The 27,384-nt window shown below is 39.9% G+C and overlaps 1 protein-coding gene across 6 annotated transcripts in view; it reads right to left on the reverse strand.

Moving 5' to 3' along the window:
• The window catches only part of RB1 (RB transcriptional corepressor 1), a 197,836-nt gene that overhangs the window by 147,515 nt on the left and 22,937 nt on the right, over positions 1-27,384 (reverse strand). For all 6 annotated transcript variants that reach the window (XM_054719807.1, XM_054719805.1, XM_054719804.1 and 3 more), the window contains one exon: positions 3,803-3,918. In XM_054719807.1, coding sequence (XP_054575782.1) covers positions 3,803-3,918 — 116 coding nt within the window. The remainder of the gene's footprint in view (positions 1-3,802; positions 3,919-27,384) is intronic.

A 27,384-nucleotide genomic window follows, 5' to 3' on the forward strand; every position in this document is an offset into this window, starting at 1 on the left:
AAAGTGAATCACAATTTTAAAAATTTATTTTATTTCATTTTCAAAGCATAGACATTTCAATTCAAAATATTATTAGCTCTATATCAAATCACTATGATACCCTTTGGAAGGAATTACTTTTTTTATTTTCCTAGAATTTGAAGAGAAAAATAATCCACTAGTCTTCAACCTACACCCTTATATCTATATATCTATGCCTACATCTATTTATCATTAAGAATATAAAAAAGGATAATAAAAGACATACATAAATATATATTTATTTCTATTATCTACCTATATGTTTTTAAAACTGTAAGTTCACATTTATTTATCCAATTCCAACATAAACTCAATTGTTTCATTTCATGCTTATAAGTCTTCACTGACAGTGAGAAAGCCTAGAACCCATTTATCTTTAATTTATTGACTCAATCTCCCTGTATGTAACCACCTTGCATTTCCAAAGCTCCCCCACATGGGTACTCTTCTCTCCTGTTCCAACTGACTTCCCATTCCTGGACCGCCCTCAAGGGTAGCCATCAGACCCATTCATAGACTGTTCAGCAACTAAAGTTATAGGTTTCATTCCAAAAAATGGGCTGGAGTACTCAGAAAGTTATCTTGAGAACTGGAAAAATATAAATTTCAGCTATCAGCAAAGGGCACAAAGCCCAAAAAGAAGGTTATTAAAAGTTCCTTTGATATAGACGGGATTAGGGCAGCCATGACACACTATGTGGAAAATCCAATAAAGGAGGGGAGAAATGATATGGAGTAGATGACCAGATTGTTACTTAGAAAAGAGAGTGGAACAAATGTGTAGATACATCCAGGAAAAAAAGAAATCAACCTCAGAATAGCATTTATTCAAGAACCACTCAGTTTTGGTTTTAATGAGATATATGGCATTACCTATCCATGGAGCACCATGAAAACTGTGAACTGTGAATACAAAGCCTTCTTTTTCTAGGGTTAACTTATATGACTGTCTATTCCTTCTGTGGCCCTCCTCTGAAGGAAAAAAGAGGCAGGGTAGACAGGCAGGCAGGCTGGCAGGCCGGCATAAAAAGCCATAATTAAGACACATAGGTTTGTTGATAACTACATATTCTAGACCAATGCTCCATGAGTGAATACTGGTCTGTGAAATGTTTGTTACCAGTCCACAATTAAACACAAGTACAGAAATTAAGAGTAAGCATGTTATGGCAATTTGCCACTAATTTTATACCTGCTGAATCTTATAATAAAAAGTTTAGTCCTATGTCTACTATGATTTTGTTGTTTCATTTGTTTTTATTTATACTACATTTTAAAAAAAAATATCAGTCTGTGACATATTGGAAATAAAAAACAACTAGTCCTTCACCAGAGCACATTTAAGATGCAATTGTCCAGATAACACTCCTGGATAGTTACCAGAACAGTGAAAGTTGCATAAGAAAAAAGTGTACCAAATACATTACTATATTTATGACGTGCCCAAGTTATAAATCAAGTTGCTCTGTGAATACTCAAGAAAACGGGTTTAGGAAAAGCTTTGCCAGGAAAATTATTTCATTTTATAGATAAAAGATGTAATAGCCTTTCTTTGTCATATTTATTTAATAGTCTATGAATATAATACTGTATTGCAATCATCTGTTTACTTTTATCTTCCCCACTGAATTGAGTTTCTTGAGGTCGGAGATTATTTCTCACCTTTATATCATTATAACCTAGCATATTACTATATTACCTAATAGTTGTTCAAGTTTTCTTTCCTTCCTTTTTTTTTGGGGGGTGGGGGGTGGGGGGACGGCAGGTAATGGGGAGACAGGGCTACAGAAAAAGAGATTAAGACCCCATCAGTGCCTAAGATGTTATAGGTATTGACTATGAACTACAGTAAACCCTCAATTTTGTAGACCTTGATTTAACACATTTCAGATTTAACAAACAAAATTTCTGGTCCATATGCTACATGTGAAAATTAACACTCTGGTTAATTTTAAAATGCTTTTAGCCAAGATGCGCTTATAATTAAATTAACATTTTAGCAAATAGGCCATATGTTGGAAAAAACACTGTGGTAATTCCACCAACATAAATAAATCTATATTATAAAAGTCCAGTGGCCGTAAAGCCAGAACGACCAAATGACCCGTCACCAGGAGGTGCATGGAGCACCTCTCAGTCCCTCCCCGGGCCTGCGAGCTGCTCACGGTGGCAGGGTGGGGAGGCGGGGCTTGCGCGGCGCAGAGGAGCTCGGGGCACAGAGGGGCTCCCAGCGGCGACCTACTCGGGCACAGCGGGTCTGGGGTCTCGCCGGCGCCGCGGGTCTGGGGTCTCGCCGGCGCCGCAGGTCTGGGTCTCACGCAATTTTGCGCGCTGGGCCTCTAGTATTTTATATCTACAACTATAGTGTACATATTTAAATCCAAGTCAGGGCTTGTAAGCAGTATTTGGGAATGATCAGCATGTGATCACACCACATTGTGTGCAGTAGGTAATTGGATCTATTGTCAAATGGCATGACTTTCTGCAGCAGTTTTAACAAGTGAGGGCAATGTTCCCACATGCACTAAGCCAAGCCCCAGCCTTGTGCCTTTGTTTATTCATGCGACTCATGAGTGCATGCATTTACTGAACCCATTGAATATAAATTTAAAATTACAGTGATATATATAGAAAACTTTTCATACATACCTAATTTTAATTACACAAAATGTGTCTACATAAGAAAAAAAAAGGTAAACTAATTTGTCAATTTAACATATGCATTTGGAAAACCTACTTTATTATATAACAGACTTTGGGCCTTAACCCCTTGCCCAAATTAGCCCATTATATCGAGTTTTTACTGTATTTACATCTCTATTAATCATAAGTTACTTAATTCTCGTAATTCTCTGAAGTAGCTAATAATTTTCACTTCACAGATGAGGAACTTGAGACTAAAGGCTCAGAAGTCTGCTCCAAGTAATATAGCTTATAAAACAACAGAGCCTAGATTTATATCCAGTTTATGTTCATCCAAACATCCATATTATTTATAATCTTCTGAAGCCGATAAGTCATTTGCTGAATGGATAAATTAATGTGAAAATTTACTTACATATTTTTATTACTTTTCAGCTACATAAAAACTACTTTGATTTTGCAATTTTACTTAATAAAGTTAAACTGAAAGCTCTAAGAGGGAAACCAATTCTAATTCACTAGGTCAGCGATTTTCAACCTTTTCATCACACATAAACTAATTACTAAAATTCTGTGGCACACCAAAAAATATGTTTTTTGCTGATCTGACAAAAAACTAGGTATAATTATGATTCATTCACTTTACTTGACAATTTAAGGCAAATGAGGTCAATGTCCCTGACTAAATACTAGTAGTCATGTATTGCATGTTTTAAAAATTCTTGTGGCACACGTTGAAAATCACTGCAATAGGTTAAATATGATTATACCAGGCCTATGTTTCCACATTTTATATAGAGGTAATAAGAAAAAGTATTACCAAAAAATTGAAACAATTTAATGTATCTCATTTAAATAAAACACCAATTTTACTTAATTTTAGATGGCTTTATCCAACAGCTATAATTAAGAAAGTTTAAAGACAGTGAGAGACATGATGATAATTTTGCCAGGACACAAACTGATACATTTTTAAGAAAGTGCAGCATAAATACACTTTCACTAAGGGCTCCATGAGAGAATGATAGTTCACTAATTGACCTAAGTCTTTATGTTTCATTTACTAATATTTATTAAGAGGAAAGTTCAGGTGTAATTTTCTTTAATAGTAGAGGTGACATTATTGAAAATTTTTTACCTGGTTTCTATGTTTTTCTGCAGCTCAGTAAAAGTAAATGGCATCTCATCTAGGTCAACTGCTGCAATAAAAATACAGATGCCCCATAGTTCCTTTTTATTCTGAATATAACTTTCCTGAAAACAAACAAAAAGAAAAAATTCAAATATTTCATTAAATCATTCACAACTGAATACTGTATTAAATTTGTGTAATATGTAATTTTTTATTAAACATAACAAATAGTATTTAAACCATTATGATGACATATACTTGAGAGCATTGAATTCTACACTAATAACAAACAGTTACATTTTATATTGTAAGACAAAAGAAATACCAGAGAGATTAAAAAAAAAAGTTAAGTTACAACTTACTGTGGAAAATTTAGGGGTCATTCAGTTCTTTGAAGTTCATTTTTCAATAATCCAATGTCATCAAAGCCAAGTTAAAAAAATTCAGAGTTCAGAAATTTTAAAAATAAATTGTTTAAAAAACAAGCCCATGCCCTAGCTGGTTTTGCTCAATGGATAGAGCATCGGCCTGTAGACTGAACGGTCCCCGGTTCAATTCGGGTCCCGGGTTAAATTCCAGTCAAGGGCATGTGGCTGGGTTGCAGGCTCGATCCCCAGTAGGGGGCATGCGGGAGGCAGTCATTCAATGATTCTCTCTGATGTTTCTATCTCTCCCTCTCCCTTCCTCTCTGAAATCAATAAAAATATATTTTAAAAATAAATAAAACCCACTTTCTAATTTGATTGTCCTCTTTTTGCTTTAATTCACTCATTATTTTATCAATCTACTGATTTATGTATATTTTAACTTTGTGAAATTCATATCTCTGATCCATACTTGCTTTCTTACAAAATGAGAATTATAATGCATACCTTACTTTGTAAGAATTAAATGAATGTCTTAGCATAATGTCTGGCATATAATTAGTATTCAATTAGTGATGGCTTTCATTATCAGAATATTTTTCATCTTTAGAATACACATTTTTTTTCCCTAAAAATGTATATCACTGTCTACATAAGTTCAGTTTTGTTGGTAAAATTTGGATTAAATTGAAAACAAAAGGAATATCAAATTATCTGATGTTCTATTAAACAACTGTAACTATTTGCTTAGTCTTAATTGGAAATTACAATAAGGCTGAAAAAAATGTGATGCAATTTTCATTCTTTTGAAATCTCAATTATATAAAAGCTTTAGGAAAAGAATTGTTCTAGACCATCAAATTTATGCACAATAAAAAGCTTATCAGTATTTGATTTTAAACTTTTCATTAATTTTATCTACTTTGGAAATAATATCTTAAAACTAATATTACAACTATACACCAACTAGAATGTTTAAATAAAAAAGACTGACAATATCACCCTGCTGGTGTGGTTCAGTGGTTGAGCACTGACTCATGAACCAAGAGGTTCTGTGTCCAATCAGGGCACATGCCCGGGTTACAGGCTCCATCCCTAGTAAGGGGAGTGCAGGAGGAAGCCGATTGATGTTTCACATCGATGTTTCTATCTCTCTATCCCTCTCCCTTCCTCTCTCTCTAAAAATCAATACAAACTTTTTTTAAAAAAAAGACCAACAATATCAAGGGTTGATGGGGATATATAGCAATGGAACATTCAGATATTGCTAGTGAACATGTAAAATGATACAACCATTTTGGGAAACACGTTTGGCAAGTCCTTATAAAGTTAAATATATACTTTCCAAAACAGTTAGCAATTCTCCTAGATATTTATACACAAGAGAAATGAAAACTTTGTATGAAATATTAACAGCAACTTCATTCATAAAAACAAAAAACTGTAAACAACTCAATATCCAGAAACAGGTGATCAGATAAATTATAGTATGTCCATACAATGGAATTAGTCAATATTAAAAAGAAAAGTACTAATAAACACAACAAATCTCAATAGACAAATCTCAAAATTATTACACTGTGAAAAATAAGCCAGATGCAAATGGGTTCAAATTGTACATTGAGTATGGGTACAATCCTTTCATATGAAATTCTAGAAAAGGTAACACTAATTCTTAATGTCACAAAGTAGATCAGTTGCTGCCTGAGGACAGGAGTAAGGGTGTTAGGAAATAACTAAAAAGGAGAATGAGAAAACTTTCTGGAGTAATCATAAATTTCTATATCTTAATGGTGGTACATACATGGTTAAGTACATTTGTTAAAATTTATTGAACTGTTCACTTAAAACTGGTTAATTTTAATATTTGTAAATTATACCTCAATAAATTAGATTTTGAAATTACACTTACTATTTCTGAAACTGATTATACAAAGTATACATGTGTTGTTTAATGTTATAATGACTAAAAGTATATTATCTATAATAATAAAAGTGTAATATGCTAATTAGACCAGACAGCCGAACAATCTTCTGGATGTCATTCCGGACATCCTTCCAGATGACCTTCCGGACAAAGCAGCGGCAGTGGGGGCCAAGGCAGAGGCAAAGGCAGTTAGGGGCGATGAGGCAGGCAGACAGAGTGGTTAAATGCGATGAGGCAGGCAGGCGAGTGGTTAGGGGCGATCAGGCAGGAAGGTGAGTGGTTAGGGGCATTCAGGCAGGCAGGCAGGTGAGTGGTTAGGGGCGATCAGGCAGGCAGGCAGAGGTGGTTAGGGGCGATCAGGCAGGCAGGCAGAGGTGGTTAGGGGCGATCAGGCAGGCAGGTGAGCAGTTAGGGGCAATCAGGCAGGCAGGCGAGCGGTTAAGAGCCAGGGAATCTCCAATTGCAAGAGGGATGTCCCACTGCAGTCAGACATCCCCCGAGGGATCCCGAATTGCGAGAGGGTGCATGCCGGGCTGATGAACCCCCCCTCCCCATGCATGAATTTTGTGCACCAGGCCTCTAGTATTTTAATAAAATGAGTGAACAACAACTTTTGTATATGTGCTTATATTAATACTAGAGGCCCGGTGCACAAAATTCATGCACGGGTAGGTTCCCTAGGCCTGGCTGGCAATCAGGGCCGATCGGGGCCTTCCAGCTGCCAGCCAGAGCCTTCCTTCTGTCTGCTGGCCGGGGCCTCCGTTCCCCAGCTGCTGGCCACAGGCTGGGGCCTTCCTTTGTTCTGCGCCACCCCCTGGTGGTCAGCGCACATCATAGCAAGTGATTAGTCCCCCGGTCGAACTCCCTTGGGGACAATCTGCATATTAGGCTTTTATATATATAGATGGTCAATTTCTCAGTAACTACTGAGATGTAAAAGGTGGTTTGTCTCTATAGTAAACTAGCTTTCCCGTTGCAGGAAAATTCCTGCAATGGGATTTCCTGCTGCACTCTACCCCGCCTCCGTTCCTCCCTTGCCGCCCGCCTCGCCTTCTCCTCCAGCCCGCCCGCGTTTCCCTTCGCCCCCGGCCCCGCCTCCGCCCCGCCCTTGCCGCCCGCCTCGCCTTCTCCTCCAGCCCGCCCGCGTTTCCCTTCGCCCCCGGCCCCGCCTCCACCCCGCCCTTGTCACCGGCCCCGCCTTCTCCAGCCCGCCCGCGTTTCCCTTCACCCCGGCCCCGCCTCCGCCCCACCCTTGTCACCGGCCCTGCCTTCTCCTCCAGCCCGCCCGCCTGCGTTTCCCTTCGCCCCCGGCCCCGCCTCCGCCCCGCCCTTGCCGCCTGCCTCGCCTTTTCCTCCAGCCCACCCGCGTTTCCCTTCACCCCCGGCCCCGCCTCCGCCCCGCCCTTGTCACCGGCCCCGCCTTCTCCTCCAGCCTGCCCGCGTTTCCCTTCGGCCCCGGCCCCGCCTCCGCTCCGCCCTTGCCGCCGGCCTCGCCTTCTCCTCCAGCCCGCCTTCGTTTCCCTTCGCCCACGGCCCTGACTTCGCTCCTCCCTTCTCCTCCCCCCGCCTCCCCCCCCTCCTGGCTTGCTTGCTTCTTCGAAGCTTTATTCCCCTTTGCAGCTCTTGGCTTCTTTCGACACTGTCTTGATATGCAAATTAGCCGCCATCTTTGTTGGGGCAATTTGCATACTCATCCTGATTGGTTGGTGGGCGTGGCTTGGCTGGTGGGCGTGGCTTGGGTGTAGCGAAGGTGCGGTCAATTTGCATATTTGTCTATTATTAGATTAGATAACTTCCCAAATACCAGGTTTTTAAATTTTTATGCTTAGTTCTTATGTTGTGTTTGATTTGCTTCTTTGCTATAAGGCCTGTTGAACCTAACTGCTCTCAATGTGTCAGTTGTCAACAACTTCAATCTTTTTTTAAATTATTTTAAAAGTTGGGAAATGAAGTAACTAAAGCTGTAAAAATAGAATATGTTCTTTATTCATTTTTTAACAGCAAATTTTATTATGATATAGCCAATACAATTCAACACGAATTCACTTGAAATAATAAAATGCTTAAATGAAATGTTATATAAATAGGTTCTGATTTTTAAGGGCCTAAGGAATTTTCCAATAAGCAAAATGTATGAACTTTATATTGGATAATTTATAAAACATTTTGTTCCTGCTATTGTTCTAGTCACATTCCAATTAACTCTGTATTTAAATAAAATGCCTTTTCTTCTTCATACATATACCTAGGGAAGAAAACTAAATATTTCTTCTAAACTTGTTTCTATTAAATAATATTTTAATCATCTATTTGACTTAGTTCTTTAGAGGGAACCAGATTACGGGTGAGATCAACATTATAAAACTGGATGACTGATTCACCCGCAAATATTTTTGTGTACCTATGCAAAGAAAATGACCAGTTTCCAACTAGGAAAGTCCTGGAAGTAAAATTTCTCGATTAAAGTACTCAAGATTGTGTGTATATATATGTTACACATTAAATTAATTATATAAAATTTTATATGTAAAAATATATAAAATACGAAAAAAGCTTGCATTTGATTATCACCAGTAACATCCACTTTGATGTTATACCTGGATGCCACCAAGATTTGTGGGAAGGAAAGAATTTACAAAGTCATGAAGATTAGAATCAACTACAAATCCTACTCTATAATCATTTTTCTCACTTTTTAAACCAGCAGATTTTATTAGGACACACCAAAAACAATTTAACAGTCATTTGATATAGTAAATGCCTAAACGAAAATCATCAGTGTAACCATCAAATTCACAATCATTTAAAAATCATATCTTTACCTTCATACATGTTTTTTTGCACCTTCTAATTTGTTTTTTTATATCTTCCAAAACTTTAGATCTCTAATAATTTTTCAAGAAATATTCATTAGGGCCCAACCAGGTTGACTCAGTGGTTGAGCATGGACCTATGAACCAAGAGGTCACGGTTCAATTCCTGGCCCAGGCACATGCCTGGGTTGTGGGCCCAATCCTAGTGTGGGGCATGCAGGAGGCAGCCAATCAATGATTCCCTCTCATCACTGATGTTTCTATCTCTCTCTCCCTCTCCTTCTCTGAAATCAATAAAAATATATTTTTTAAAAGAAGTATTCACTGTCTCGGGATCTGTTTTTGTTCATCAGTTTATGTTGTTCATTATATTCCATAAATGAGTGAGACCATGTGATATTTATCTTTCTCTGATTGGCTTATTTCAGATCAGACCATCAAACCTCAGAGGGAAGGTAGGGGAGGGTGGGGGTAAGGAGAAGGAGATCAACCAAAGGACTTGTATGCATGCATATAAGCCTAACCAATGGACACAGACAACAGGGGGGTGAGGGCATGATGGGGGGAGCAGTAATGGAGGAATAAGGACACATATGTAACACCTTAATCAATAAAGAAATAAAAAAAACACTTCTAAAAAATAAAAATAAATAAAATAAAAAGAAATATTCATTATGCAACTATCATAGTTATGAGTTTGGGCACACAGTGATAAAACTCACAGAAACAAAAACAAACTGTCTTCCTAGGACTTACACTCTATTATTTACATGAAGAGCATGGATTTTGGTTCAACAGTTTGCATACATACTCTAGGAGTGTAACTGTGGGTGACTTGCTTAAATCTAATCAAAACTCAGTTTCTGCTAAAGTGAGGACGTTATTAATAGTGTCTAATCAAAGAGGCACAATGAAAATTAACAGTGAGGATGCTCTTAAGTAATCAGCATGGTACCTGGCATAGTACCCACAGAATCAGTTAACTATCAGCAGCAGTAAAACTATTTTCAGTGAATCGAGCACTCATTGCACTACACCATCTCTGTCTCAACACTATCCACTATCTGACCTTCTTACCTTCTCTATACAATAAATACCCATCCTTGGGAATACCAGAACTTTATAGTTTTGTTTCATTTTGCTTTAAGAAAAAGGGATTTTTTTATTCTTAACCCCTAGCAACCATTGACCTGATTTTAATTCCTTTCCCAGAATGTGATACAAATGGACTTATATAGTCTATAGCCTTTTTTGTCTGGCTTCGTTCATTCAGAATAATGCCTCTTAGAACTCATCCATATTGTTGTACCTATTAGCATTTATTCATTTAAATTGCTGAGTAGCACTCCATTGTATGAATATGCCACAATTTGTTTATCCATTCTAAGAGTTTAATACACTGTTATAAATAAGGCCACTAACCTTAAATAGCTAACTACAGTCTTAAAGTAAATGCACATTTTCATTTCTTTTGGTATACTTTCCCAAGGACCAAGGACATTGAGCACTTTACAAATCTTACTCAACATCCATATCACTTCTTTGGTGAAAGGTCTTTTTAAATCTTTTGCCAATTTTCTATTCAATTTGTCTTATTACATTGTAAGAGTTATTTATATGTTCTAGACTCAAATCCTTTAACAGATAGGTGTTTTGCAAAAATTTTCACTCAAACTCGTCTTTTCATTTTCCTAAACAGTATATTTCAGAGTATAAATTTTTAATTCTGATGAAGTTCAATTTATTAACTTCTTTTATGGATCATGCTTATAGTGATATTATCTATGAAATCTCTGTGTAATCCCAGGTCACAAAGATTTTTTCTCCTATGTCATCTTCTATAAGTTTAGGTCTATGATTCATTTGCGTTAATTTTTAAAAATGGTGCGGGGCAGGGATCAAAGTTCATTTTCTGCCTATAAATGTCCAATTGCTCCAGCATCATTTGCTGAAGGAATATCCTTCATTCGTTGAATTACTTTTGCACCTCTGTGTGCAAAGACTTACTATATATGTATGTCTAAACTCTATTTCTGGATTCTCTGTTCTATTCCATTGGCCTACTTGTCTTTCTTTTACCTACAATGTAGCTTTATATGTTTTGTTCTTTTTTAGTTCACTTTATTCAAAAATTTTCAATCTGATTTGTTTCGCATTGTTCAGATTAATAAATTAAAGACTAGAAAGTTTATTGTTCCATTTTTTAAAGATAATTCCTCATCACATTGCTACATGATATTCCTAACATTTTCACTACTGAAATACTTTATCTCATTACCCCACCAAGAGTTTGGTATTCAATTGCTATACTATTCTGTATGCTTGATTTCTATTATATTGAGAAGGTTAAAGAATCACAATACCTACAGCCGCAACATTCTTCTCCACATCAAATAATTTCTAATTACCCTATCTTCCAGTCTTCCTCAAAACTTCTTCAACCTAAGTTTCTCTTGTCTTCTGACTTTGACAAATAGACATTTTCTTCCACTCTCAAATTAACAATTCTAATCCCTCCCTACCTCCCACATTGCCTCTCATCTCCTTTAAGACTTAGTTTATTAATTCCTCTCTCTCTGTCTTTGTAATTTCTCCAACAGTTTTCTTCCTAAACTTCTTTCCCTTTCATCACAAATAAGCTTGTATCACCTTAAAAAAATAACCTGTCCTCTATCTCTGGACATTATCAAGCTAATGTCCTCACTACACATACAAACTTTTCACTATTCACACAACACACACTCACCACATATACTCTCACAATTCACACATATTGCATTCACTGAACACATACTCTCACTATACAAGCACTACTCTACTAAGGCTATTCTCTCAGCTTTCAAAGATCTCTGTCTTTCATAGGAAAGAAAGAATAAAACTGTTACTATTTACAGATGACATGATACTATATAGAGAAAACCAAAAGAATCTATCAAAAATTGACAGAATTAATAAAAGAATTCAGTAAAGTAGCCGGATACAAAATTAATATTCAGAAATCAGTCACATTCCTACACATTAGTAATGAACAGAAGAAACAATTATATATATGATTACATCAAAAAGAACAAAATACCTAGGATTAAACTTAACTAAGGAGATGAAAGACTGTGCTCTGAAAACTGTAAGTCCCTGAAGAAAGAAACTGAAAAAGACACAAATAAATAGAAGGCTATACCATACTCATGGGTTGGAAGGATAAATATTGTTGGTTAATCCTCATCTGAGGATTTGTTTTTCCATTGATTTTTAGAGAGTGGAAGGAAGAGACGGGGGAGAGAGAGACACACACATATCGATCAGTTGCCTCCTACATACTCCCAGACCCGGGCCAGGATCAGGCCTGCAACCCAGGTACATGCTCTTGACCAGGTATCAAACCCAGACCCTTAGGTCTGTGGGCCAACACTCTAACTACTGAAAAAACCAGCCAGGGTAGGATTAATACTGTTAAAATGTCCATACTACCCAAATCAATTTACAGATTCAATGCAATTCCTATCAAAATACCAATGTCATTCTTCTCAGAACTAGAACAACTAATCCTAAAATTTATATGGAACCACAAAAGACCCCGAATAGCCAAAGCAATCTTGAAAAAGAAGGACAAAACTGAACGTATCACACTCCTTGATCCCAAACTATACTACAAAGTTATAATTAAAATAGCATGGTACTGGCACAAAAAAGGCACTTAGATCAACAGAACAGAACAGAGAGCCCAGAAATAAACCCTCGCTTATATGGTCAACTAATCTATGAAAAAGGAGGTAAAAATATACACCGGAGTATCAACAATCTCTTCAACTAGTGATGCTGGGAAAACTAGACAGATAAACCAGTATGCAACAAAACAAAAAAGAAAGAAACTAGACCACTGTCTTACACCATATACAAAAATAAACTCAAAATGGGTTAAATATTTAAATGTAAAGACTGAAACCATAAAACTAGAAGAAAACATAGGAAGTAAACTACTTGACATCAGTCTGAATAATATCTTTTTGGATACATCCCCTAGAGCAGTGGATGGTCTTAGGCTCTACAGCAGTGGTTCTAACCTGTGGGTCATGACCCACAGGTTGAGAACCGCTAGCAGGGTCGCCTAAGGCCATCGGAAAACACAGATATTTACATTATGATTCATTAACAATAGCAAAATTACAGTTATGAAGTAGCAACAAAAGTAATTTTATGGTTGGGGGTCACCACAACATGAGGAACTGTATTAAAGGGTCGCGGCATTAGAAAGGTTGAGAACCACCACCCTAGAGCAAGGGAAACAAAAGCAAAAATAAACAAATAGGACTATATCAAACTAAAAACCTTTTGCACAATGAAGGAAACCTTCAACAAAAAAAAGAGACAAACTACTATATGGGAGAATACATTCGCAAATGATATCCTATATAATGAAAACCTAATATGCTAAGTGTCCGACCGTTCATTCGACCATTCGACCAGTCGCTATGATGCACACTGACCACCAAGGGGGCAGATGCTCCAACCAGTAGGTTAGCTTGCTGCTAGGGTCCAGCTGATCAGGACTGGGTGAGACGGGCTGGACATGCCCTGGAACCCTCCCACAATCCCTCCCCGGCCAGCTGGCCCCAATTGGGACTGGGCGAGATGGGCCGGACATGCCCTGGAGCCCTCCTGCGGTCCCTCCCAGGCCCCAATCGTGCACCAGTGAGGTCCCTTGGCCTGGCCTGCACCCTCTCGCAATCAGGGACCCCTTAGGGGATGTTGGAGAGCCGGTTTCAGCCTGATCCTCGCAGGCCATGCCGAGGGACCCCAGCGGTGCACGAAACTGTGCACAGGGCCTCTAGTATCCAATAAGGGGTTGATATTCAAAATATATAAAAATGTATACAACTTAATAACAAAAAATAAACAATCCTATAGAAAAATGGGCAGAGAACATTTTAAAAAAAACCACCTTCAAAAAAGACAGATGGCCAGAAGACATATGAAAAGATGTTCAACATCACTAATTATCAGGGGAATGCAAACCAATACCATAGTGAGATAGCACCTCACTTCAGTCAGAATGGTTATTATCAATAAATCAACAAGTAATATGTGTTGACAAGGATATGGAGAAAAGGGAACCTTTGTGTACTGTTGGTGAGACTGTAAACCAGTACAGCCTCTACAGAATTCCTCAAAAACTAAAAATAGATATACCATATGACCCAACAATTCCACTTCTGGTTATATATCCAAAGAAAACAAGAACACTAATTTGAAAATATATATGCAGCCTTATGTACATTACAGCATTACTTACAATAGGCAAGATAATGGAAGCCACCTAGGTGATTTTAGTATGTAAAATGGAATATTATACTGCAATAAAAAATAATTAAAATCTTAACATTTTCGACAACACAGATAGATCTAGAAGGTATTATGCTAAGTGAAGTAAGGCAGAAAAAGATAAATTACCATATGGTTTCACTTATATGTGGAATAAACAAAACAAAACAAAACAAAAACATAGAAACAGAGACTAAAGAGATGTTTACCAGAGAAGGACGGGGACAGGGAGAATGAGTGAAAAGGGGAAGGGAAATATAGTCAATAATATTGTGATAATTTTACTCAGTGACAGATGATTACTAAAATTAGCAGGGTGATCACATTGTATAAAAAGCTTGAATCTTAACACCTGAAACTAATAAACCAATATAATTTGTATACCAAAAATACTTACATTTTTTTAAAGTGTTATTTCAGAAAAATATCTCTATCTTTCCAAGTTGAATGACCTTTTCTGGTTTCATCCAAGAAGACTTCTATGTAGCATCTGACACTCTTACAGTAAAAGTTTTTCCTTAGATTTTAAAATACTACAACATCCTCATTCTCTTTTCTTTCTGTCACAACTTTTTCAGTGTATCCTAACTCCAAGGACTTTTGCCCACCACCTTCCTCTTTTCCTTAGCAATCTCATCCACTTCCATAGCATCCCCATCACCTCCGTATAGATTATTCATACATCTCGTCCTACTTTCCAGCCAGCCCTAATTGGTCTCTCAAGATCCAGGCTTTATTTTCTGATGGCAATTTAAGATCTAAAATCTTTAACTGATGTGTTTTCTTGAAAATTTAAATGAGAATTATGAAAAGGGCTCAGAACAGCACCTTAAAAATTGTTAAAGTAGAGGAAAAATAATTCTTTTTACCCAGCCAAAAGAATCACCAAAAAGAGAAATGACACCAGACTTCAACCACGCACATAAGGGACAAATCCAACAGGCAGATTCAGTGAGCGCCAAAGCCTTGCTGCACCAAGACCCGGCCCATAGAAGAGTCTCCTGCACAGCAACTCTTCCTTTATAGACAAAGAGAGCCCTCCCGGTGGCACCAGCAACAATCAAGACTTAACTATACAAGGGAGGACCGGGATGGAGACATAGGGCGGAGGCCTGGATGTTGCCTGCCACAACAACTTTGAGGCTGCGACGGGAGAGCGGAACAGACACCACCCAAAACCACCGTAGGGCTGGCTGAGTGGATGCTCTGCAGCTAGAATAAGAGGGGTATGCGGGATGATGCTGATGCAGATGACCCAAGGACCACACTTTGGGAACTGCGGCTTGGGCGACGCAGGGGGGACCTGGAGCGTGCTCGGTGCGGTCCCCCCGGCGGTCTCTGGCTGAGAGGGCGGCTCCACTTGCTGCCGAGCACGGACAGACGGGCCCCTGTGAGATGTGGGGTGGGGGACTCCGCGCTTGCTGGCCTCCGAGTCCTTCAGGAATTTCGGTGCCCCGGGGGCGGCCGGGTGCGCATGCTTGGCGACCGGCCGCCGCTGCGGACCCAGGAGCCGGCGCGGTGACGCCGGGCCGGCCCGCCGCCACGCACCGGGCGCACCGGAACTTCGCCGAGCAGCCGCCCGACGAGTTCTGCGGCAGCCATCCTGGAGCTCTGGCAGGATGGCCAGGGGGGTTGCTGGGGGGGGTTGACCGGCGGGAATTGGGATCGGGAGGACGGGGCCCCGCTGGGACCCGGGTGCGGGCGGGGTTGCACGCCTCTGGGCTCGGGAGTGGTTGCGCGCCTCCGGGTATGGGTGGGGCCTCGCGTCCCTGGGTCTGGGTGGGGCCACGTGCCCCTGGCTCCAGGTGAGGCCGGATTCCGGGTCCGGGTGAGGCCAAGTGCCCCTGGACCCGGATGACGCTGGGTCCCGTGCCCGGGTGAGGCCAAGCGCCCCTGGGTCTGGAAGAGGTCAAGCGCCCCTGGGTCCAGGTGAGACCATGTGTCCCTGGATCCGGGGGAGGCCTCGTGCACCTAGGTCCAAGTGAGTCCACGCACCCCTGGGTCCGGGCGAGATCATGTGTCCCTGGATCCGGGTGGGGCCTCGTGCATCTAGGCCCGTGTGGGGCCGCGTACCCCTGGGCCTGGGGGAGGCCAGGCGTCCCTGGGTCCGGGTGAGACCGTGTGTCCCTGGATCCGGGTGAGGCCTCGTGCGCCTAGGTCCAGGTGAGGCCACGTGCCCCTGGGTGTGAGAGAGGCCACGCGCACCTGGGTCCGGGCGAGACCATGTGTCCCTGGATCCGGGTGAGGCCTCGTGCACCTAGGCCCGGGTGAGGCCACGTGCCCCTGGGACTGGGAGAGGCCAAGCGTCCCTGGGTCCGGGTGAGACCATATGTCCCTGGATCCGAGTGAGGCCTCATGCACCTAGGCCCGGGTGAAGACACGTGCCCCTGGGTCTGGGGGAGGCCAAGCGTCCCTGGGTCCGGGTGAGACCATGTGTCCCTGGATCCGGGTGAGGCCTCATGCACCTAGGTCCAGGTGAGGCCACGTGCCCCTGGGTCTGAGAGAGGCCACGCACCCCTGGGTCCGGGCGAGACCATGTGTCCCTGGATCCGGGTGAGGCCTCATACACCTAGGCCCGGGTGAGGCCACGTGCTCCTGGGTCTGGGAGAGGCCAAGCGTCCCTGGGTCTGGGTGAGACCATGTGTCCCTGGATCCGGGTGAGGCCTCGTGCACCTAGGCCCGGGTGAGGCCACGTGCCCCTGGGGCTGGGAGAGGCCAAGCGTCCCTAGGTCCGGGTGAGACCACGTGTCCCTGGATCCGGGTGAGGCCTCGTGCACCTATGCCTGGGTGAGGCCACGTGCCCCTGGGTCTTGGGGAGGCCACGCGTCCCTGGGTCCGGGTGAGACCATGTGTCCCTGGATCCGGGTGAGGCCTCGTGCACCTAGGTCCAGGTGAGGCCACGTGCCCCTGGGTGTGAGAGAGGCCACGCGCACCTGGGTCCGGGCGAGACCATGTGTCCCTGGATCCGGGTGAGGCCTCGTGCACCTAGGCCCGGGTGAGGACACGTGCCCCTGGGTCTGGGAGAGGCCAAGCGTCCCTGGGTCCGGGCGAGACCATGTGTCCCTGGATCCAGGTGAGGCCTCGTGCACCTACGCCTGGGTGAGGCCACGTGCCCCTGGGTCTGGGAGAGGCCAAGTGTCCCTGGGTCCGGGTGAGACCATGTGTCCCTGGATCCGGGTGAGGCCTTGTGCACCTACGCCCGGGTGAGGCCTCGTGCCCCTGGGTCTGGGAGAGGCCAAGCGTCCCTGGGTCCGGGCGAGACCATATGTCCCTGGATCCGGGTGAGGCCTCGTGCACCTAGGCCCGGGTGAGGCCACGTGCCCCTGGGTCTGGGAGAGGCCAAGCGTCCCTGGGTCCGGGTTAGACCATGTGTCCCTGGATCCGGGTGAGGCCACGTGCCCCTTAGTCCGGGTGAAGCCGTGCCCCTGGGTTCGCCGAGACCAAACCAGAGGGAGTCGGACCTCCGTTACCACCATTTGTCCACCATCCAGAGCTGAGGGGTCAGTGCTGACATGTACACATAAGGAACTGGTGGACATTGAAATTGGGTCTCAAAAGAACTGTTGGTCCAGAAAGAAACTCACTACAGACTGATCCATCTGCCTGTCAACATAACTATTATTGCTCGTCTCACATTCAGTTCTCATAAGTATATATCTAGTGACATATGATCTCGCTCATCTAGGGGAAATGATGAACAACATAGACTGAGGAACAAGAACAGAACCAGAAGCAAGGAGGCATCGATGGGACTATCGGGCCTCAGAGGGAGGATAGGGGAGGGTGGGGAGAGGGGGAGAGTTCAACCAAAGGACTTGTGTGCATGCATATGAGCCTATCCAACGGTTAAGTTCAACAGGGGGTTGGGGCATGCGTGGGGAGGGGGGGGATGGGAATGGGGGGATGAGGACAAATATGTGACACCTTAATCAATAAAGAAATTAAAAAAAAAAAAAAAAAGAATCACCAAAAAGAAATAGTAAAACAGAGAGAGGGAAAAAATGAGCAAAGAATAAGAAAAAGTATTTTACAATAGAAAAAAAAGTACTTTCCAAAAGTACTTAGAAAATACTGAACTTCAAAACAGTGTCAATGAAGGACATTTTGTTATATGCATCAAGATCCTTAAGAGTTCAGTTTATATAAAAAAAAAAACTTATAAAATGAAAATAGGAGAGTTGAGTCAAGATTTAGTATAACAGATGTTCAAAGAATTACTCATAATAGCGAAACAGGGGAAATAGCCTAAATATTTTAAAATAAAATAGTTAGCCCGGCCAGTGGTGTTTAGTGGTTGAGCAACGACTAAGGAACCAAGGGGGTTACCAGTTTGATTCCTGGTCAGGGCACATGCCTGGGCTGTGGGCTCGATTTCCAATAGGGGGAGTGCAGGAGGCAGTCGACCGATGATGCTCCTCACTCATGGATGTTTCTATCTCTCTATCCCTCTTCCTTCCTCTCCCCGTCAAAATCAATAATAACATATTTTAAAAAGTAAAAATAAAATAGTTTTATGAATTAAGATAGAACTATATCATGGTATAATTTAAAACATTTAAAAGATTATTAAAACATGAAAAAACACCAACGATATCTTAGGAAAAAACAACACCACCAGAATACAAAGTTCTGTGTTTGTTTTTATTCCAATTTCATAAAAAATTTTAAAAGGGAAGGCAAAAAATATATCAAATGTTAATTATCTCTAAGTGGTAGAATTACAAATGATTTTAATTTTCTTCATTAATCTTAACTACATTTTCCAAATTACCTACAATTACAAAATAGGAGGAAAAGTTAAGTCAACTTTAAAAGGTACTAAATTTATACAAAGAGAGAAAAATAAGGAATACTCTTGAGAAAAATCTTTAAAATATTTAAATTTTAATTAGCTATAGCATTACAGTTTAAATAAAAATCAATAATCAACATTTGAAGAGGCTACCTCTAAGCTATCATTTAGTTTAGTTCACTGGAACCACCCTAATGATAAACCCTAATTAGTGAAGACTTGTACTTGCTTTTCTACAATGCACTCATTTATAAAAGAGCTCCCCCAAGTGGTGACACAAATCATCTTGGAAACATCAGAAAAATTGGCATCAGAAAATTAGACTATCTTACTATTCACGCTATAAGTTAACTAGCATGAATTTAACTTGAAATTTTAAAAGTTAAAATCACTAGTCTCAAATCTTCACATTTTAAAATATTTGCCACCACCAAGATGAAAATAAGCCATTAGGAATATGTTCTCTAACTCAGCATCAAAAGGATATATCCTTACACTTGATTCATGAGACTGTAATGAGTGTTAGAAATAAGATTACAAGTTAAATGTATTTCAGGAATGTATAAGAGGAATATAAGGGATAAAACTGCCTTTCTCTTCTATTCCTGGAGTTCCTCCTCACTATATTTTACATGTAGGAACAAAAGGGATAAAATGCTAATATGCCAGAAAATTCCCCTTTCACTTGTATAATATTAGCTGATAGCAGTTAATGTTAAGGACATTCTTTGAGGTGCTCAGAAAAATTAAAAGGCAAGAGTAGCATAGCCAAGAAGAGGAATGCAAAAGCTAACCTTACTTGTACTCGTCACATTTTTTAATACAACATGCAGGGGTAAACACCAGCTGAATCAGCCACCCAGTTATACAAAGGCTTTGTGGGGAGAGAGTTGACTCTATTCCCAGAAAAATATGTAACTGCCAAGTTCAGATTTACCTAGCCTTTGGCCCAAGACATGAGCACCTCGAACTTCCTCCCTTAACAACAACTACAGAACTCAGTGGATAGGCCTATCTAAGCAATTTCTCACTTATCCACATCTCAATTAGGCCATAAGCATCTTGTAGGCAGCAAAATTATATCTAATTCACTGCACTAAATTGATATTAAATGTGTGTGTGTTGGGGGGCAGTTTAAAAAAAAAAAGGCAGTAGCAATGGTCATACGCCAATATAAGACAGAATGTCTCCCCCCATCCCCCTTTAAATATACTCAGAGAAATAAGCAGCATTGAATCAATCACCAGTACAAAATGGAAGGCAAGACTGTTGGCTAGCTCCCATTCACACATTGGTAACAAAATAGTGGTATCAGAAATAGTAACTCATACAAAGAAATGATAATTTCATTTTCTAAAGAGTTAATATAAAACTAATCTGGAACTTAGTTTCTAGTGAAGCTCTCTGCTTAGTTTATGGAATAAAGGCCCAAAGATAATCCACCCAAGAAGATATAACCATATAGGAGAAAAAAACTGCCACCTTACTCAAGCAGCCTTTAACTAAACAGCTTGTCTGTCAAAAAAACTACAAACCTGATGTCTACCACTCTTAGACACAAGGTGGAAAAACACTGAGGAGAGAGGTCAATTTCTACAGCTCATATTCAATTGTGTGAATAAATGGTATCTTCTAAAATTTGCATGTCAACTCCTTGTACAAATATCATACACTCTGCTTGAAAAAAAGGAAATATCACCAATAAATGAGTTAACATTAGAATGAAAGAGTTCTGAGGTTTGGGAGTTTCTAGGGCTCCAAGTCATAAAATGATAACCTTTGGCAAATTTTCCAATATTAAAAAAAACTTAATAGAACCCATAAGTTTATTTCAATAAAGCCCCTGCTTCTAAAATAGCAAGTGCTTTTCCTTTTTCCAGAATTCACTGCAGCATGGTAACACAATTTATCTTTATGTTGATTAAAAACACTGGCTATCATCTTTCTATGCCCTGAATAAAACTAGGAAAAATAATTTCTTTTTTAAAACTAAATTTATCAGGGTGACACTGGGTAATAAGATTATACAGGCTTAATAAAAAATAATTCTTAATAAACAAAGTTTGGTAGAGTTTCTGAAACAGACTCAATGTCGAAGAAAACTAATAAAGGGTATTTGGTGGTTTCTGAGAGCAATACAATTCTGATTCAACTTACCTTAAAAAATACTTTGCAGAATTAGAAAATCAAGGTACATACAAAAGAGGTAAATTAAAATAGGAACAAGAATAGGAATGTTTTAAGAAAGATTTCATTTAAAAGTTTTCTAAAATATCTAGGTCTCAGATAAACTTGATTATCTGTATATAATTGAATATGTACCAGAAATTACTACAAATCTGAACATCAAAATTATGACTATCAGGCTTCTAAAATTATAATGCATACTAGAAGCCCGGTGCACAAATTCGTTCACCAGTGGGGTTCATCAGTCTGGCCTGTGGGATCGGGCTAAAACCGGCTCTCTGACATCCTGGATTGCGAGAGGGCACAGGCCAGGCCGAGGGACCCCACTGGTACACCATCGGGGCCAGGGAGGAAGGCGGGAGGGCTCCAGGGCATGTCCAACCTGTCTTGCTCAGTTCCAATCAGCTGGGCCCCAGCAGCAGGCTAACCTACTGGTCAGAGCATCTGCCCCCTGGTGGTTAATGCATGTCATAGTGACTGGTTGACCGGTCAACTGTCTGCCCCTGGTGGTCAGTGCATGTCATAGTGAGCAGTTGAGTGGCCTTAGCATATCATTAGCATATTATGATTTGATTGGTTGAACAGATAAACAGACAACTGGATACTTAGCATATTAGGCTTTTATTATATAGGATAATAATGCAATAAACTCCAAGTAGGATGAAATCAAAGAGACCCATACCAAGGCACATTATAATTAAGCTGTCAAAAGATAAAAACAAAAGAATTTTGAAAGCAGCAAGAAAGAAATCAATCATCACATACAAGTGATCTTCAATAGGATTATCAGCAGATTGTCAGCTCATTAGAAACTCTGAAGGCCAGGAGTTAGTGGGCTGATATACTAAAAGTGCTAAAAGAAAACCTGTCAGCCAAGATCGCTATAACCAGCAGAACTGTCCTTCAAAAGTGAGGCAAAGCCCTGACCAGTTTGGCTCAGTGGTTACAGCATCAGCCAAAAGGTCACAAGTTTGATTCCAGTCAAGAGCACACCTCAGTTGCAGGTTCGATTCCCCAACCCAGCCTGGAATCATACAGGAGGCAACCAATCAATGTGTCCCTCTCATGTCGATACTTTTTTCTCTCTCTCTCTTTCCCCCCCTCCTCCCTCCCACACTCTCTAAAAGATCAATGGCAAAAATATCCAGTGGTTTTTTTAATATTGAGGGGAAAATAAATAGGCAGAAGTTGAGGGAGTTCATTACAATGTGACATGCTGTAAGCAATGTTTCTAAATGGAGTCCTACAGGCTGAAGTGAAAGGACAAATGTCAGTAACTCAAAGTCATATGAAAAAATAAAAATCTCAGTAAAAGTAAATGGGCAATTATAAAAGTTATTATTATTGTAAAAATGGTGTGTAAATCCACTTTTTGTTTTCTACTTAATTTAAGAGACTAACATATTAAAAATTATTAGCTTATGATTTTGGACTCATAATGTAAAAAGATGTAATTCTGTGACATTCACAACCAAAAGGGGTGGGGTCCGAGCTGTTGAAAGAGCTCTGTTATTGAAGTTAAGCTGAAATAAATTGAAATTAGACTGTTATAACTTTTAAGATGTTAAATGTAATTCCCACAGTAACTACAAAACAAAACCAAAAAAAAAAGTGACTAAAAATATACACCAAGGGAATTAAGAAATAAATTTAAATATTTCAGTACAAACACCAACTAAACACAAAAGAATTACTGAAAACAGAAAATCAAAAGAGAAAAATCAATGAAACCAAAAGCTGGTTCTTCAAAAAGATCAATAAAATCAATAAGCTTATAAGTCAGATTAACACCAACAAAAAAGGCAAACTACTCATATCGGAAATGAAAGAGAGGATATCACTACAGATTCCATGGAAATTCAAAAGATGATAAATACTATGAGCAATTTTTTGTGCCTACATACTTGAAAATCTAGATGAAATGGACCAATTCCTTTAAAGATACAATTTTTCAAACTCACACAAGAAGTAGACAATCTGAATAGAACTATAATCTATTAAATAAATTAAACCAGAAGTAATAATCATTCAAAACAGAAAGCAGCAGGCACAGATATGATTTGCTGGTGAATTCTAACAAATGTTTAAGGAAGAAATTACACCAATTCTCAATAGTCTTTTCCAGAAGACAGAAGCAAAGGAAATAATACTTCCTAACTCATTCTATCAGGCAAGCATTAGCATTAATACCAAGTTCAGACAAAGACATTACAAGGAGAGAAAAAAACTACAGACTAATATTTTATAGAACAGTGGTCGGCAAACTGCGGCTCGCGAGCCGCCACCGTTTGCCGCTCTGTTGACTAATGAGTTTGCCAACCACTGCACTAGAACATAGACACAAAAATCCTCAACCAAATATTAGCAAATTGAATCCAATATTGTATAGAAAGAATCATATACCAGTATCAAGTGGGATAATGTGGGATTTTTTCTAGGTATGCAACATTCAAAAACCAATCAATGTAATCCATTAAATCAGCAGGTTGAAGAAAAGTGGCATGATCCTATCATCAGATACAGGAAAAGCACCTGACAAAATCCAGTACCATTCTTGATAAAAACTCTCAGCAAACTATGAATAGTAGGGGAAGTCCCTCAATTAGATAAAGAACACCTACAAACAACCTCCAGCTAACATCATACTTAAGGGTGAGAAACTACAAGCTTTCCCATGAAAGATCAGGAATAAGGCAACATTCCTTTTCAACATCATATTAGAAGTCCTAGAAAATGAAGTAAAACAAAAAATAAAGCAGATTTGGTAGAAAGAAATAAAACTCTATTTGCAAATGATATAATTAATTAATTTAGAAAATCTGAAAGAATTTCCAATTTAAAAAAAAAAAAAAGCTCCTAGAACTGAAAAGTGATTATAGTGAAGTTGCAGGAAACAAGACTAGTACATATAAAGTCAATCACTTTCTTATATATTAACTTAGTGGCCTGGTGCAAGGATTTGTGCACACATAAAGGAAAATAATTAGAAGGAATATTTTAATATTGCTATTTGCCCTTTCTCTGTAATGGATGCTGGTCGCCATCTGCCAAGCAATTGGCGGGGTGATCGGGCCCCCCACCTGGCTCCCTCACTGCCTGGGAGCTGGGCGGCGGCCCTGCCCCCCACTGCCGCAGCTGGTCGCTGTCTGCGGGACCATCATCATCTGTGGGGCCATCGCCATCTGCGGGGCAATAGGCAGGGCGATCAGGCCCCGCCCGGCTCCCTCAGTGCCTGGTATCCAGGCGACAGCCCCACCCCCACCACCTCCACCGGTTGCCGTCTGCAGGGCAATCAGTGGGGTGATCAGGCCCTACTAGCACCTGCCTTCACCTGGCACCACCCGTTCACCTGCTCCACCATCCTGCCGTGGTCCCACTCTCGTCGGGTCCCATCCGGGCCGGCAGCACCTGCACTGTCGCCCACTGCCAGCGCCGCCTCACGGACGCCTGCCATGTTTCGCGCCACCCTCTGATGGTCAGCGCATGTCACAGGGAGCGGTCCAACTACTGGCTGAACAACCGCCCGAGGGGACAATTTGCATATTAGGCTTTTATTATATAGGATAGTAAACAAGTGAAATTTGAAATAAAAGACATAACACCATTCATATCAGCACCCCAAAAAAATGAAACACAAGATCTGAGAACTACAACTCTGAAAAAGAACTAAATAAATTGATAGGAAGACTCAATAATGTCAAGATACCAGTTTTTCCCAACTTCATCCATAGATTCAACTCAATCTCAATCAAAATCCCAGCAATTTATCTTGTGAATATCAGAACACTGATTCTAAAGTTTATATGAAGAGGCAAAAAACTGCGAACAGCCAACATTATGGTGAAGAAGGACAAAGTTTAAGGACTGACACTACTTAACTTCACAAATAACTATAAAGCTACAGTAATCAATACAGCATGGTACTAGCTAGGGAACGGCGGGAGAACAACAAGCTAGGGAACGGCGGGAGAACGGGAAGGGAATATACGGTTTTCGGTGGCCATGTGGCTATTTTGCCAGGATGTGAGTTTTATATTATTTTTGTTAATTTTATAATGTTAAACTTTAATAATAACAAATAATTGTTGAGAACTGATTATCGAGAACTGCTTATCAAAGTTCGCACTGTTGATCAGTTGTTAGAATTCGACCACCATTGTTTGGACTGAATGAACAATGGCATGTTTTGGGATTGGCAACGACGAAAACATTTTGTAACTGTCTCTCAGACGATACACATCGTACTGCGTGCTAGTAAGCTAGTTAAACAAGTGATGTCATTACAAATCAGCTATTCAGATAATTTAGGTAAGTATTTATTTATTTCATAAATACATAAATTTTCTTGAATTTAGCAGATAGTACTCGTATTATTTATATTTTATAGTGGTGGCAAAAAGTCTAGCGCCGGCCTTGAACATGACACTTACAACTTACGTTACGGCAAATTCAGAGGAAAAATAATACAAGTTAGTATTGTTATTATTTAGAAAGAAATATAGGATTAAAATAATTTTTAAAATATAGTTACTTTATAACAATCATATTAATTTAATTTATAAACTAACAAAATATGTTCATGTAATTATGTACCTACTTACTGTGTTTTTAAGCAATATGTATATAATAATTTATAATATAATTTTAAATTATTTTTTTTAGATTTTTAACATAATGAGTAAGAAAAGAGGATGCAAATTCAATGATGATCTAAGAAGTGAATTTCCTTTTATTAAAAAAACCAAAAGCGATTACAATATAAACCAAATTTTTAATCAAATCCCCCCCCCGCCCCGCCCCGGTCAATGGTGTCCCGCTTTACCAATGTTAAAATCTGGTCACCTTAGGCTTAGTGGTTGAACATCAACCTATGAACGAGAAGGTCATGGTTTGATTCCTGGTCAGGGCATATGCTCACGTTGCAGGCTCAATACCCAGTGTGGAATGTGCAGGAGGCTATAGATCAATGCTTCTCTCTCTCATTGATGTTTCTATCTCTCTCTCCCTCTCTCTTCCTCTCTGAAATTAACAAAAATATATTATTAAAAAAGGAAAACCCTTCAAGAAGGAAAATGATGCCAGATGGAAATCTGGACTGATATAAAAGAATGAAGAGCACTGAAAATGGTAGCTACATTGCTAAAGATAAAGACTTTTTTTTCTTATTTAAATTTATTTTTAAATAATTGACTATTTAAAGCAAAAATAATAGCAGTGTACTATAGAGTTTATATCACACATATGAGTAAAAATATGACAACAGAACAAAGCCCAAGAGGAAAGAAAAGCTAGCATACTGATGTAAAATTTTTATACTATCCATAACGTAGTAATTTTGTTTGAAAGTAGACTGAAAAGTTTCCATTGTATGCTATAAACTGTGAAACAATGACTAACACAACAAAGAGTTATAGTTAATAAATTAATAAATGAGAAAAAAAGGAATCATAAAAAAAATAGTCAATCTAAACAAAGGCAGAAAAAGGGAAAAGAAACAAAGAGACAAACAGAACTAAATAGCAACATGGCAGATTTAAACCCAACCATTTCAGTAATCACATTAAATGTCAATGCTCTAAAACCCCGATTAAAAGACAAAGACTGGCCCAATCATCTGCTACCTATAAGAAACCCACTTTTTTTTATTGTTTAAAGTATCACATATAGTATTACATGTCTCCTTTTTCTCCCATTGACCTCTCCCCGGCTACCCCCAACCCCCAGCACATGCCCTCACCCCCCTACTGTTTGTGTGCATTGGTTATGCTCATATGCATGCATACAAGTCCTTTGGTTGATCTCTTACCACCTCCCTTCCCTATCTCCCCTCTGAAGTTTGATGGTCTGTTAGATGCTTCTCTGTCTCTAGATCTATATTTGTTCATCAGTTTATGTTGTTCTTTATATTCCACAAATGAGTGCGATCATGTGATATTTATCTTTCTCTGACTGGCTTATTTCGCTTTGCATAATGCTATCCAGGTCCATCCATGCTGTTGCGAATGGTAAGAGTGCTTTCTTTTTTACAGCAGTGTAGTATTCCATCGTGTAGATGTACCACAGTTTTCTAATCCACTCATCTGCTGATGGGCACTTAGGCTGTTTCCAAATCTTAGCTATTGTAAATTGTGCTGCTATGAACATAGGGGTGCATATGTCCTTTCTGATTGGTTAAGAAACCCACT

The sequence above is a fragment of the Eptesicus fuscus genome, chromosome 8 (assembly GCF_027574615.1).
Source record: "Eptesicus fuscus isolate TK198812 chromosome 8, DD_ASM_mEF_20220401, whole genome shotgun sequence".
Lineage (NCBI taxonomy): Eukaryota > Metazoa > Chordata > Mammalia > Chiroptera > Vespertilionidae > Eptesicus > Eptesicus fuscus.